We start from the raw sequence: 15,331 nt of genomic DNA, 5'->3' as shown, positions 1-15,331 counted from the left end.
TAGGTTAATGTTAGTCAGGGCCATTCTCTTGTAGAGATTATTGAAAGTCAGATTGCGTTGCGCTAAAAATATTGGCTGTCAGTTTAGTGTTGATCAGAACAGGTAAATAGCGAAATGTCTCAGTACGTTCAGTCCTGCTCAGCTGTTTAAAAATCAAATAATGTAAGATGTTTATCAGCACAGTAATTCATTAAGTTTTCTACGGGGACGTTACACTGTTTTCCTTTCCTGGCCACACATAGCACTACATGCTTCAGTCAGAGTTTCGCGCAGTGTATCTGGTTAAGGAAAGTTACGGGACAAGAGTGGTAGTTGTCTAATGTTTTAAGTAAAACACCTGAACACAGAGTTCCAATTAAGTTTATTTTCAACTTGGCAGGAGACGGGTCGGATTTAGCCCAGGTTAGAAACCCTCACGGAGAGAGCATTATGGGCGGCGTATTCCACGACGTACGCCACAGTGACAGGAGTCCAATAGGGCAAGCTTTTCATCCCAAGATGGCTGCGCTGTAGGCTGCATGATACGGGGCGACGTAGGCAGCAGAGTAGGGGGCGGCGTAGGCCACGGGGGCTGCGGCTGCCGTGTAGGCGACGGGGGCGGCGACTGCGTGGGCGGTGTAGGCGACGGGGGCGGCGGCCACGTAGCTGGCCAGCAGGCCGGGGGCCGGCTTGGGGCCGGGGGCGGCCAGGCAGGCGGCTACCACGGCCAGGACGACGATCACCTGCAACGAAGAGCGCTAGCTGTTACGTGCACTGCTAAGCACCAGCCTCCAGCAGAGAAATGTTCACCTGATCAAGTAATTTACACCAGAGACAATGATTCTGATACTATATGTTTGTAGTCATCGATGTCTAGAAGAGAAACATAAAAACAGAGAAAATGGAAAATCAGTGGAGGAACTCCGTAAATGATGATGTAAGATGAGAATAAATGAGTAAACACATGAAAACAATTGATGATCGAAATTCGCGGAAAATACATTCAAAAATGATAAATACGATTTTGTTTGTGGAGATGCTTGTTGAAGAATTATTGAGGAGGTTCTTTAGTGAACAGCAGAATTCGGAACACACAAATGAATTTTATTGTAACAACAATGGAGCAGAAGTATGAGGAAATATTTACGATTGCTGAGAGCATTTCAATCGCTTGAGTCTCATTCACTTTCAATATTCGATGGTCATGGTGGTTGACATACTTTAAAGCACTCACCTCCTGCGATGTTCTATTTCTACGACAGGTGTACAAATTACTGAAAAAATGAACATCAGATTATGTCGAATGCCCGAATGAATTTGAAAAGGGTGTCAGAATGAACGATAGTGAGAAAAGGACGCTGTTCATTCATGTGTGGCATATTCCAGCCCCAGGAATAACATCCTGGTTTACTTGCAGCACCTAATTGGAACAAAACATCAGCTTTCACTGATAACTTCCATTCCCTCCTTCACCAGCTATGGACGCCGATATAATGGCCAATTCACCTGTGATTGTTCGACTTACGTCGTGTTGTCTGAGGTCATATTTGCATGGGACGCTATTGCCGTCGAACTTCCAATTGGGAAAATTTTGTACAAGGATATTGGAAATGCTGAATGGCGAAACAAGAGCAATTAAGATCAAATAGTTCCACTCTATGGATCTTAAATTATGAGGTCCTTGAAAGATCTATTGAAACAGGACATTTATTAAACTACTGAAGAAGAATTTGAGTACGATATTTGATGGCTGTGGTGTCTCTTGTTGTAGATTTTAAGACCAAAACCTTAGGGGATATAAAACGGACTGAGGACTCATACTGCACATCTGTTTTAAATGTGAAATGCCATTGTTTCTTTGTGGAAATGTATTCCATCAGTTGCATGCCTTGGCTCTATCTTTCATTGGATTTTTAGGTTCCATGTGCTACAATCGTTGTCGAAATTGTAGTTCGCAGGAAAAAAAGATACTGTGCACTCCAAATATGAAACATTTCACAGTGTCCTAGAAACTTCGTAGTTTTGTGCCAACTAGTATAGAACTTTATGACTGTTTACATTGTTTGTCAGTGCTCGATTTCCACGCGGGATTAGCCGAGCGGTTTAAAGCGCTGCAGTCATGGACTGTGCGGCTGGTCCCGGCAGAGGTTCGAGTCCTCCCTCGGGCATCGGTGTGTGTGTTTGTCCTTAGGATAATTTAGGTTAAATAGTGTGTAAGCTTAGGGACTGATGACCTTAGCAGTTAAGTCTCATAAGATTTCACACACATTTGAAAATTTTTTTAACAGTGCTCGATTCGACGAAGGGTTTCTGTTTTCCGTGGACTGGTTTCATCCTCTCTAGCCCGTCCGAGAACGCCGAAAATACAGATGGATTAAAGTTCGCTGGAGGTACAATACGACAAGCTTTTCGTATTTTTCGCCACTTTATGGGAAAAAATGTAGCGGGTAATGTACTGATGCGAATCCTTAGCTTATCTCTAGGTTTAAACGTCTCACCCCGTACCGGAATAGAGATTGAAATATTTATTGAGATTTTAACACTTCGTTAGTACGCTACGATAGCTACGAACGGATTCCAGGTCTCCCACAGTTGGCAGTTGCAACCTCTAAAGGAATCAGTATAAGACGTACTCGTGAAAAAAGATGATTTTCTACATTCAGCAGTGTACCTCACAGATCAAATGCTCTGCATAGTATTGCTTCAAGTCACATGTGCTACTATTATATGAAAAATCTTACTCGTCAAAGGCAGTTATGTCTGCCAAGAGTTTCTTAAGGCCGTTAGAACAAAGTTTCTTTTCAAGTGCAGCGCGAACACAATAATATTCTGTGATACAAAAGACAGTAGTAGTTCTAATGTGACAGTGTTATCATGCAATAGTTGCGTAAAGACTCTGCAAAATAACTGTCTCTTGTCTCATTAGACACATTTATTCTGTTAATTCACAACAATGCTTTGTAGAAATGTTATTTGAAGTGGAAACTCTGTTTCGTACGCAGTGGACGAGCAGTTCTAGACGCTTCAGTCTGATACCGCGCGACCGCTACGGTCGCAGGTTCGAATCTTGCCTCGGGCATGGATGTGTGTAATATCCTTAGGTTCGTTGGGTTTACGTAGTTCTAAGTTCTAGGGGACTGATGACCTCCCATACTGCTCAGAGCCATTTGTACCATTTTTTGAATCTGTTTCGTACATAGAATTAAACTCAGATATTTTCTGCAACTAAGGAAGTTACACTGTATGATCAAACGTATCCGGGTACCTATTAGTGGACATTCAAACAGTGTGTCTTTGTGTCCAGCCATAGCCTTTATGACACCATAGATTCTTATCGCGACACTTTGAATATGTTGTCTGGATGTCTGTGAAGAAATGGCAGCCCAAGTTTTCTCAACAGCCGAACCCAGAGAAGGTAGTGACCTAGGCCATTAGGCTCTAGAACGAATTTGATACTTTAAATTAAATCAAAGATGTTACATTGGGTTCAAATAGGAATTCGGAGCAGGCTAGTCTTTTTCAGGCATGTTACTCCATACAAAGACGCTGCTCTATAACAGGTTGCTATGTGTGAATAATACTATGGTCGTCCCCAAACTCTACCTGTACTGTACGCTGTACATTATATTGTACACTGTGTTCATATCCTTCCACATTTAGCGCTTTCTTAACAATCATATCCTAACTATGATAAATACCACCCCTCCCCCTGCCATGACCGCGCCCCATCCGTACAGTAGGAGCTGCACATATAGACAGGTAACTTTCTCAAGGCAGTCGCCAAACGGAAACCCTTCTATAAGATTTCCACACGGCACAGCATGGATCATCAGTCCGAATCATTCTTTTCCAGTCATCTTCTATCCAGTGGCGTCGCTCTTTACAACTCAATACTGACTACAAATTTTCGGCCTATGAAGAGACGTTCGATGAGTGGACTCCATTCCTTTTAATTCCCTACACTCTGTCATTGTACTAGCTGCACTGCTGGTAACACTTCGGAACTCTCGCGTTATTTCCTACGCTGATTTCATGTGACATTTTAAAACTACGCTCCAAAATGCTCGACATACACTGTCCGTCTGTATATGAGGTCTGCTTGGCCTTCGTTTAGTAGTGGTTCTTCCATCGCGTTTCCAATGGACAGACTTAGAAGGGCTGAAACGTCCCTGTTGGACCTGTTAAAAAATGGCTCTGAGCACTATGGGACTTAACAGCTATGGTCATCAGTCCCCTAGAAATTAGAACTACTTAAACCTAACTAACCTAAGGACATCACACAACACCCAGCCATCACGAGGTAGAGAAAATCCCTGACCCCGCCGGGAATCGAACCCGGAACCCGGGCGTGGGAAGCGAGAACGCTACCGCACGACCACGAGATGCGGGCTTGGACCTGTTACTCAGGCAGTGTTCGAAGATACTGAGCTCTTCTGACCGAACCATTCTACTCTGCTGCCAACACGATACGTCCTGCTGCTTTCATACTGGCGTGTCCAGCTCTAGTGGTATCTAGTAGTTAGTTCTGCATTACTTAAGAGTGTGCGGAAACTTTTAATCGTATAAGTGCATGTAGCAAGAACAGTGCAAGAAGTATACCAGGTTTTATATGGAGGCAATGTATTTTCAGCCTGACTGATTGGTAATGGAGTGGCACTCCCTGAAAAACCTCACTAAATAATTCCTTAGTACTGGTGTGGAGAAAAATAAAAAACGAAATTCGAGACTTTACACGTTATACCTAAATGTCATTGAGAATGGAGCAATAGCTGGATAAAAATATTATCTGTATCTTTATTGGAGGAATCGTCCCGATATTCGCTTGGCGATTTAAGGAACAACCCCAAAATTACCAACTCCAAAGTCGTGTGAAACGAAATAAGAAGAGGAGAATGGCAAAATGATAGTCTAAACATGTCCTTTCGATTACGAGCCCAGTGTTTTAGCCACAGAACAAACGTAACAGTCGAAGAATGTGGTTACTGTCGGAGTTGGTTCTCACTTCTTCGCAACAGACTGAAGGTACTCCGTTACCAGCAATTGCTTCCCACCTGTTGCTACAACTTGGTATGGTTCATCGATGACTCAAACCGAACATTCAGTGTGAAACCTCTGAGCGTTTCAACTTGCTGCCACTAGCTGGTGACGTCCAGTGACACAGCTTCTTCTGATTATGAGGCCAGAGCTTTCGTCACGGCGCCAACAAACCAGAGGGAGAGGTTGGTCGCTCTCGGTTATCACTCCTTCACAAGGAACTAAACGTATCCCGGTCACCTTTAAGTGCCTCCCACCTTTTGACACTACTGGATACAAACCAGAGGGAGAGGTTGGTCGCTCTCGGTTATCACTCCTTCACAAGGAACTAAACGTATCCCGGTCACCTTTAAGTGCCTCCCACCTTTTGACACTACTGGATACAAACCAGAGGGAGAGGTTGGTCGCTCTCGGTTATCACTCCTTCACAAGGAACTAAACGTATCCCGGTCACCTTTAAGTGCCTCCCACCTTTTGACACTACTGGATACAAACCAGAGGGAGAGGTTGGTCGCTCTCGGTTATCACTCCTTCACAAGGAACTAAACGTATCCCGGTCACCTTTAAGTGCCTCCCACCTTTTGACACTACTGGATACAGATCGTCGAGGACTCAAACCGAAAACCTCAGCGTGAAAACTCGGACTCTTTCAGCTCGCTGGTGACGCCCAGTGGCAGGATGTCTGAGGCCGGCTCTACTCACCGACTTGATCATGTTGTGCGTTGGTTGTCTGCGAAGTAGACACTGTGCCCGTTGCTGGCAGAGGGCCTTTATATACAGCCATCCGGTCTGGCATGGGCGTGCGGCCAGAGCACGTCGCTCGGAGGGTGTTACGTGGCGGCGTGCCGTGTGCTGCGTGACGTGACCGACCTTATGCAGCGGCATGTGTTCAGTCGCAACTGGCAGACGGCAGCTGGCAGCCGAGCCGGAGCCGCGGCGCAATCGCGGGCCGTCACATGCGATGCGACGCGGTGCGGCGGTACGTGACACTCGGCCAGGGACCCCGTCAGCTGGCCCACAGTGTGTCATGGCTACAACTGGCTGCACGACGGCGCTTGTCTGATGTAGAATATCACTGCTTGATTATTGTTTCTTACAAAAGAGTGTGTAAGTAGGCTGTTTAGGTTTTTATCTTGGTAACGTCACGTAGCGCTCTATATGAAAATCACTGGCTGTGCTGTGTGAAGTCTGTGGCTGGTTTGCATTGTTGGAATATTTGCTATTGTAGTGTTGGGCAGTTGGATGTGAACAGCGCGTAGCGTTGCGTAGTTGGAGGTGGGCTGCCAGCAGTGGTGGATGTGGGGAGAGAGATGGCAGAATTTTTAGAGCGGACTATCTGCACGTGTGTCCATCAGAAAGAGTGAATTTGTAATACTGAATATCATGAACTGATATATATATATATATATATATATATATATATATATGACGACTTTTGAACATTATTGAGGTAAATACATTGTTTGTTCTCTATCAAAATCTTTTATTTGCCTACTATGCCTATCAGTAGTTAGTGTCTACAGTAGTTATAATCTTTTATTTAGCTGGCAGTTTTGGCGCTCGTTGTATTGCAGTAGCTCGAGTAACGAAGATTTTTGTGAGGTAAGTGATTTGTGAAACGTATAGGTTAATGTTAGTCAGGGCCATTCTCTTGTAGAGATTATTGAAAGTCAGATTGCGTTGCGCTAAAAATATTGGCTGTCAGTTTAGTGTTGATCAGAATAGGTAAAGAGCGAAATGTCTGAGTACGTTCAGTTCTGCTCAGCTGTGTCAAAATCAAATAACGTAAGAGGTTTATCAGCACAGTAATTCATGAATTTTTCTAAGGGGATGTTTCAAGTGCAGTAAGAATCCCATTGTTAAATGCAGATGCGAGAGCGGATAGGTGGAAACAGTCCACTGAATTCCTCCATAAAGGGGACGACTTGTCTGATGAGTCGAAAGGGAAGAGGTAGGGGATCCAGTATTAGAGTCACAATTTAAAACTGCTTGTGATGATTTAAGATCAAATGAGGCAGAATGCATGGATAACATTCTGTCTGAATTCCAAAAATCATTAAAGGGAAGTGTCAACAAAGCGACTATTCGCGTTGGTATGTATAATGTATGAGACTGGCGATGTACGATCAGACTTTCGGAGAAACATCATCCACACAATTCTGAGGACAGCAGGAGCCGACAACTCCGAGAACTATCGCAACAATCAGTTTAAAAGTTAATGCATCTAAGATGCTGATGTGAATAATACACAGAAGAATGGAAAGCAGAACTGAGGATTGTGACGATTAGTTTGACTTTGGGAAAGGTAAAGGCACCAGGGAGACTATACTGACATCACGGTTGATAACGGAAGCAAGACTAAAGAAAAATCAAAACACTTTCGCAGGACCTCCAAATAATTGTTGCCTATGTAAAATCGCGCAAGATATTCCAAGTTCTGCTGAAAATGGGGGCCAGCTATAGAGAGAGAGGCGTAATATACATGAACCAAGAGGGAGCAATATCACTGGGAGACCAAGAAGTCTCGGATTGAAACTGGTGTAGCACAGAAATGTAGTCTTCGCTACCTACTGTTTATTTTACACATTGGGGAAGCGATGATGGAAATAAAGGATCAAAAGTGAGATTAACATTCAAGGTGAAAAAGTCTCAACGACATTGATATCCTCAGTGAAAGTGAAGAAGAATTACATGATCTGCTGAAAGGAATGATCAGTGTAAATACTACAGAATATGGAATGAGGGTAAACTGAGGAAAGACGAAAGTAATCAGAAGTAGTAGAAACGAGAATTGTGAGAAGCTTAACAACAGGACTGATCGTCACGTAGTATACGAAGATAAGGAATTCTGCAACCTAGGCAGAAAAATAACCCATGATGGACGGAGCAAGGAGGAAATAAGAAGCAGACTTGAACTGGAAAAAAGACATTCTTGACCAAGACAAATCTACTAGTATCAAACAAAGGCCTTGATTTGAGGAAGAAATTTCTGTGAATGTACATTTGGAGCAAAGAATAGATGGAAGTGGAATATGGTGTGTGAGAAAACGGGATCAGAATAGAGTCGACGCATTTGAGATGTGGTGCTACAGAAGAATGTTGAAAATTAGGTGGAATATTTGGACATTTCTGGTAAGGTCTTATGGGACCAAACTGCTGAGGTCATCGGTCCCTAAGCTTATACACTACTTAATCTAACTTAAACTAACTTACGCTAAGGACGGCACACACACTCATGCCCGAGGGAGGACTCGAACGTTCGACGGGGGAAGCCTCGCGGATCGTGACAATACGCTCTAGACCACGCGGCTACCCCGCGTGGCAAATTAGGTGGATTGATAAGGTAAGGAATGAGGAAGTTTTCGACAAAATCGGCGAGTAAAGGAATATATGGAAAAAAACTTATCAGAAGAAGGGACAGGATGATAGGACACCTTGTTGTCAGGAAATATAAAAGGGAGCTGTAGAGGGAAAAAACTGTAAGGCAAGAAACGGAATGGAATACATTCAGCAAATAGTTAACGCCTTAGGTTGCAACTACTACTCTCTGATGAAAAGGTTGACAGTTGAGGAATTCGCGGCTGGATACGTCAAACCATTCAGAAGTCTGATCTCTAAAAAAAAACTTCATCTACGGATATCTGCAGGACTACTGTTAGATACAGACGTCTCTCTTAGGAGGCTCATTGTCACTATGGCTAATCATGTTTCTGACTTCGTGGATCTAAACAGTTGTAGGTTCTGCAGCCACGATCTTCGTCTCTTCCTACCGATCTCTTCCCTACAACTTTATCTTCTCTCATAAATTTTAAAATACTTTACCTTTCTCATGACATGGTAAAAATACACAACCTTTCTGTTTTGTCTGCGTTCGTCAATTTTTTACACTTATTGATTCGCCTAAGAGCTTTGCAAAATCCCGTTGCTGTACGAAACCGATGTAATATTTTTCACTTTCGCAGCGATCTCATAGAAAATGGCATACATGACGTATAGTGGAACTGGTATGCCTCCTCACCCGAGACTGCACTGGTCAAGCTAACCCTTTCGTGGATTTTTGTATTGACTTGCGCATAGGATTTCCTCTTACCTGTTTTCTCTGAATCTCCCGTACATGTTGTCCCTCGAAGTACTTCTTGTAGCGAACAGGATTCTTCAGAAGACGCAAGCAATCTTCTTGTGATGGTATGTGGATATATGGTTGCCAGATTTACTTGATATATGTCCCAGGATATCATTACGATGCTTTTATCAGCAAAAACCAAAAACAGTACCAATTCAACAGTGTGAAACGTTCCAGCTCAAGAAGTTAATACACTCCTACAGCAAAATACACCAGACTCTGACGTAAGAATTGGCTCCGAGTACATCTTATCACCGACTGGTAAGACTGCATGCTGCAGAAATCTCTTGCTTACATTGGAAACCTTTGTAGCTCTTCGTACATCTTCTGCAATTTGATTATATCCATCTGTCTACTGAATTAACTTGTTTATTGTATACCGTTGTTATTATATTAATGCCCTGATGACCTGTAGGCCCCTCCTAGTATCTGCTACCACAAAGTGAACTTCAAACTAATATTTAATGAAGAAAATTCTGAGTTTCGCACCAGTACACTTCTAGTTTCCCTGTGTATGCCAAGCAGGATTCGCTCTCAGATTTCGCGTACTTCTTCCCACTTACATGATACACTACCATGCCTTATGTTCCACCAGCTCTTCGTATGAACTAGCTTCGTATTCACTGCCATCGTATTCTACAGTGCTGCCTTAGGCTGTCCGGCGAATGAATGAAAAATTTGAGATGCTGAAGAAAATTCCAATAGAGAAGCAATCTCAGACATCTCCCTAGGTGATTTATTTTCGAATTTAGGTTTTTCGAAACACAATTCCCATTTTGAAAATAATAGTCAGAGCATTGCGGATTGTAGGAGTGGCTTGTGAAATTGGCCCTCACTTCTTATTATGCAGTAAACAAGCTTTTCCCGTACCTCAAAAACAGATATATATAATAACCTGCCATAAAAAAGTTTATTTTCGTTAATTAATCTCGTTTGATATTTGAAAAAAACAGATTTTGTAAGTTTACATGAAAATTAAAAGGACGACGATTATAGTTTCTTAGTGTCAACACAATATCCTTATTCCACTTCCCATGCTCTCATAAGATATATACCCTTCCCTATTTTTAATATGATACAGAAATGAATACAACGTAAAATGGAAAATGAAGTACTTTAAATTCAGCTTTCGAGACAATGAACACAAAATCTCTAATATTCTCATTAAAAAGAGTTTTTGATGATGTTCATTAGTGGGATATAACTTTGTTCCACTACTTTATACAAAAGAGATTAAACATGTTATTTAGTTTTCTGGCTTCTTAGTTATCGTCTTATAGAAATCTACATGAGCGATCTCTAACATTTTGCATTACATAATCAAAACTATAAAAACAGATGGCTTAATCAGCAACTCACCGTCGCACCACATATTCAGTTCCACTACACGCTAGATATTTATTCTCCTTTTACTCTATAACAGCATCTGGTCATCCGCAGTTTTAACAGGCACTTACATATCGATAGACATTGTTTTATAGGAAACAACAATAACACATTATCTTTATCTAAGCCATGTTTTACTCTTTTATCGAATCTGCCGATCCCACTGTGCTTGATCATTAACAGCCATCATTACTTAGTTTCCAACTGTGTCTTTTTCATCACTGACTGGGGCTCTGGTTTAGGCTTTTAGTTCCTGTCTACTTGATGTAACGGTACCCTATTTCCTCTGATTCTAGTTACGTGTAACAAATAAAGCTGTTTTAGCCACCACTTATTAATAACCTTTTAAATTTTCATTAATATTTGTATATCATTAATTATTTCCTCTCTCTTCCAAAAAGGCACACACATGTTTTTCAGCTTCCCAAATAACTAATCAATACTTAATTTTTGAAAATCTCTGAAGCAACAAGCATTGTCGACAATCTTTCATCTGTACTAAATTTATAAAAGATATTCGCGACTACGGATTCTTTCCGACATCGCCTGCATTATGTAGGAAGCTATTACCCATAGATAACTAATGAAAGCCGGCCGGAGTGGCCGAGCGGTTCTGGAAGCTACAGTCCGGAAACGCGCGACAGCTACGGTCGCAGGTTCGCATCCTGCCTCGGGCATGGGTGTGTGCGTTATCCTTAGGTTAGTTAGGTTTAAGTAGTTCTAAGTTCTAGGGGACTGATGACCTCAGAAGGTAAGTCCCATAGTGCTCAGAGCCATTTGAACCATTGTTTTGACTAATGAAAATTTGTAAAGACATGGACTCGAAGTCAAGTTTCCCACTTGCCGCGAGCGATCCGCTTAACCATTTAGCCTGTCGAGCACGCTTTCCTGACAGACCCAAACTTCCTTTTATGATACGGTTTACGATCCCATCGCATGAAACTTTACCTGACTTCCCACCACAGTGTTTCGAGGAGACTAACGTATTCAACGTTAGTATTACGATTTCCATTTTGCTCGTCAAGGCTAAAAACAGTTTTAACGAGGTCTGAGAAGTGAGAAATCTGGGTCTGAGACCCAATTCGATAAAATTTTTCATGTGTCTCTCAAGACATTAAATCGTATTCTTCAGTTAAACTATTTCGCAATAAAGCAGAACCAATTATAGAGCAAACAACCACACTTAGAATATATGTTATAATTAAACATCCCTTAACATTACTTTTATTTACAGTTTCAGTTTACAAACACGTTAGACCGTGACGCACCATAATTACGTCGCCTTAGCATTCCTTTGCATGTCGGACTTGACATCTGGATGCCAACTTCCGAGAGGCCATTACTACCTGACTGCCGATTTGTTCTGTACTTTAAAAGCCATGCCAGACGTCACTTTCTGCTCTCCTCTGTATCTACATGGCTGTTGTATTCAGCTGACAAACATTTGATAAAACGCATTACGCGCCATTAATTAACATGAGTTGCCTCTTTCCAGTAACAATTCCTCTTCTACTTCACAAATTTAACTCTTTTTAATACTTGGTTCTACAACCATATTCAATTTATTCACAAAAAAGGAGCTTCTTCTGGCACTTGGTATTCATGCTAGTCATAGCCAAATTGCTTTCTATTCATTGCTGCGGTATTTTTCATCATTAACCACGCTGTAAAGGGTAATTCCAAAGTAACTGTGCACACTTCTTGGGTGTAATGTATGGATCAAAAATAATAAAATGTTAAATAAAGTTTCACTTGAATCTGCTTTCTTTCCGAGTTACGATACATAATGTCATCTGTGATACTCATAACATCATGGACCAGTACAGGCTTTTGGTATGTCCTGTTCGCCTGCATATCGACTGATGGTACCCCGTGCACATTTAAATAGGAACGCAACAGAGTACCTCCGTGTTGCTTATCCTGATAAGTGGATAAGTTGCGCAAGAAGAGTTGCTTGAGATGAAGGGAGCCTGCAACATTCAGAGAACGGTAAGACGTCGAACAAATCACTGACTTTGCCTACACGAAAATATCCTGGGGTAACCGTATAGCATGTGGCTGAGTTGAATTCGGTTCCCTTCGTGTCGTTGGTTTCCGAGAAGAATTAATTTTGTGTTTTTTTGTGTTGTACTTGTGATGCCTACTCTGCTGGGTAACTCTGAAATAAAGCAATTTCAGACAAAACTGTATTTAATATTTTACTCTTATTTTGTTGCGTACGTTACACCCAAGAAGTGTGTACAGTTGCTTCTGAATCCCCCAGCATTTGTCTTTCATCAACAGAGATTCTGAATGTTCACTTCTATTGGATTTTGGTTAGGTACACTGCTCACAATATACATCTCTTCAAAATTTTCGTCATATATCTTTACCTTGTCCTTAAAATTGAATCACTTTTCGTGGTTATTCATTAACCGTGCCACTCAGCCTTATTTCTAAGGATCTCGCTCCGTCTGGCGCTGCCATCAGCCATAACGGCGGTCATAAGCCTGAAGATGGTCTGAGGAAAGTGCAGAAACCGGTTACTGACAAATAAAAGATCTGAAAATGTGACCGAGATTGTTTTTATTTGATTTTTAGAAGTGTAAATGGACCAGACAGGTAGTTCTGACGTTGCGGTTGACAGTGGAAGCAAGACAAAAGAAAATTAAGACACGTCCATAGGACTTGTCGACGAGCAAATAGCGTTCGACAACGCCAAATGTTACAAGATGTTCAAAATTCTGAGAAAAATGGGGGTAAGCTACAAGGAATGACGGGTCATATACAGTATGTACAAGGGCCAAGACGGAACAATAAGAAGTCCTGGAATAGAGTCAAACCATACCAATGATTAGATTCTCTGATGACATTATTATATTCAGTGAAAGTGGAGAAGATTTAAGGATCAGATGAATGGAATAGAATGAATCTGATGAGTACGATTACAGATTTAGAATAAGTCAAGAAAATCGAAGGTAGTGAGAATTAGTAGAAATTAGGACAGCGAGGAAACTTCAGGATTGCTGATCATGAAGCAGATGAAGTCAAATAATTCTGCTACTCAGGTAGCAAAATAACCCATAACGGATGGAGCAAGGAGGACATAAAATGTTGTCTGGCACTGGCAAAAAGGGCATTCCTAGCCAATAGAAATCTACTGCTGTCAGACATAGATTTAATTTGAGATATATGGGAATGTATATTTTGAGCACATCATTGAGTGGTAATGAAACGTAGACAATGGGAAAACCAGAACAGAAGAGATGGGCGATATTTGAGATCCGGTGCTACAGAAGAGTGTTAAGAATTAGGTTGACTGATGAGATACGGAATGACGAACTTCACCGGAGAATGAACGAGGAACGGAATTTATGGAAAACACTGACAAGAAGAAGAGGCAGGATGGTAGGACTTCTGTTAAGACTCACGGAGTAACCCCCATGGTATTAGAGAGAGCTGTGGCAGGTAACAACTGTAGAGGTAAGCAGAGATTGGGATACATTGAAAGGTGGCTACACTGAGCCACAGCGCCGGAGATTGCGCCAAAGAGTTTTATTCCGCCGCCTCCACTGGCAGTGCTTGTCGAGATGTGGAGCAGTCAGTGCTTATCGAGATGTGGTAGTAGTGAGTCGGTGTTGAGATGTTGTAGTAGGGAGTGCTTGTTCCATGTTTTATGCAGTTGTTTGATGGGCTAGACAGCAGATGATGTTCGAATGGAGATATTGTAATCATCAGAGTGCTTTTCGTCAATATATATGAAGGTAAAAAAATTCCTTTTTTTTCATTATTTCAATGTCTTAAATAATGCGTGATTACAGGATCAGTCAACAAAGCATCTGGCTCGTGTTCTTGTATTAGAGTGTAATTCTGGTTTTCTTGCGCAATTATAGTATTTCTATTTTTTTTAATTACTTCAGTATAAATGGTTTTTAAAATTTCTTGTCTTATTGTCGAAGAAATGTGCCAGATGTGTACGTTGAATCACACTTCCACACACAGAACAATGACACTTGTGTTTTGGTTTCGTAGGTTTTATAGTTGCTGGGGACTTAATTAATTAATTGTGTTAACGGAAATTTTCTTTCATTCTTTGTTGTTATTCTATACAGTCAGATTGCGTACTAAAACTAGTCAGGGCCAACCGTTTACGAGACAGCGTAACCGGACAGTTAGCTACTAAAAATTAAAAGTATTGGCATTCATCATATTTATATAATTAAGCCCCCATGCAACATCCAGCAAATAATTGAGGACGTAGTTTGCAAGTGCTACGCTGGGTGACTCGGAAAAATTAAAAAAAATGAATAGCTTTTATCATACCCGTAGCAGTGTGCTTCTTATTGTCAGTTTTTAACGGTTTTAGTATTTGAAAACAAATTCGTCTTAATAACTGTGATATAATAAAATAAATTCTGGGTTTTGCGCCAGAACACTTGTGATCCACTGCGTATGAACTGCCAAGCAAGATTAGCTTTCAGGCCCCACATACCTCCCCCCATTCCCATGGCTCACTATCACGCCGTATTGTGAACTCGTCATCATTAGCTTTATGAGAACTAGCATCCTATTCACTGACGTCGTATTCCGCAGCCTTTCTTAAGGCAGCGAATTACTCCAGCTATACGCCGAGTTCTAATGTATGTAAAATTTAGAAACTAAAATACGTTTCAAAGGAATAGAAGGAACTTCGCAACTTCTTTGTTGGTAATGCTTTATGCCCACGAAATTTATAACATTCGTCGGTACATCACATTTCGAATACTTCAGTCTTCTGCATTGCTGCGTTACTAACTATCGATGCCTCCGTCCCGTACAAATGTACGTGCA

General features: G+C 41.5%; 1 protein-coding gene across 1 annotated transcript; it reads right to left on the bottom strand.

The window, feature by feature from the left end:
* Positions 1–379: 379 nt before the first annotated feature.
* Positions 380–5,740, bottom strand: LOC124623168 (vitelline membrane protein Vm26Ab-like). The gene is made up of 2 exons (XM_047148972.1): positions 5,716–5,740; positions 380–722 (listed from the first exon to the last, which is right to left on the bottom strand). The coding sequence occupies exons 1-2, from the start codon at positions 5,725–5,727 to the stop codon at positions 489–491; spliced, it is 246 nt and encodes an 81-aa protein (XP_047004928.1). The 5' UTR covers positions 5,728–5,740; the 3' UTR covers positions 380–488.
* Positions 5,741–15,331: the final 9,591 nt, after the last annotated feature.

The sequence above is a fragment of the Schistocerca americana genome, chromosome 7 (assembly GCF_021461395.2).
Source record: "Schistocerca americana isolate TAMUIC-IGC-003095 chromosome 7, iqSchAmer2.1, whole genome shotgun sequence".
In the NCBI taxonomy this organism is placed as follows: domain Eukaryota; kingdom Metazoa; phylum Arthropoda; class Insecta; order Orthoptera; family Acrididae; genus Schistocerca; species Schistocerca americana.
The sequence above is the reverse complement of the archived record's forward strand: the minus strand, read 5'-3'. Positions and strand labels throughout refer to the sequence as shown.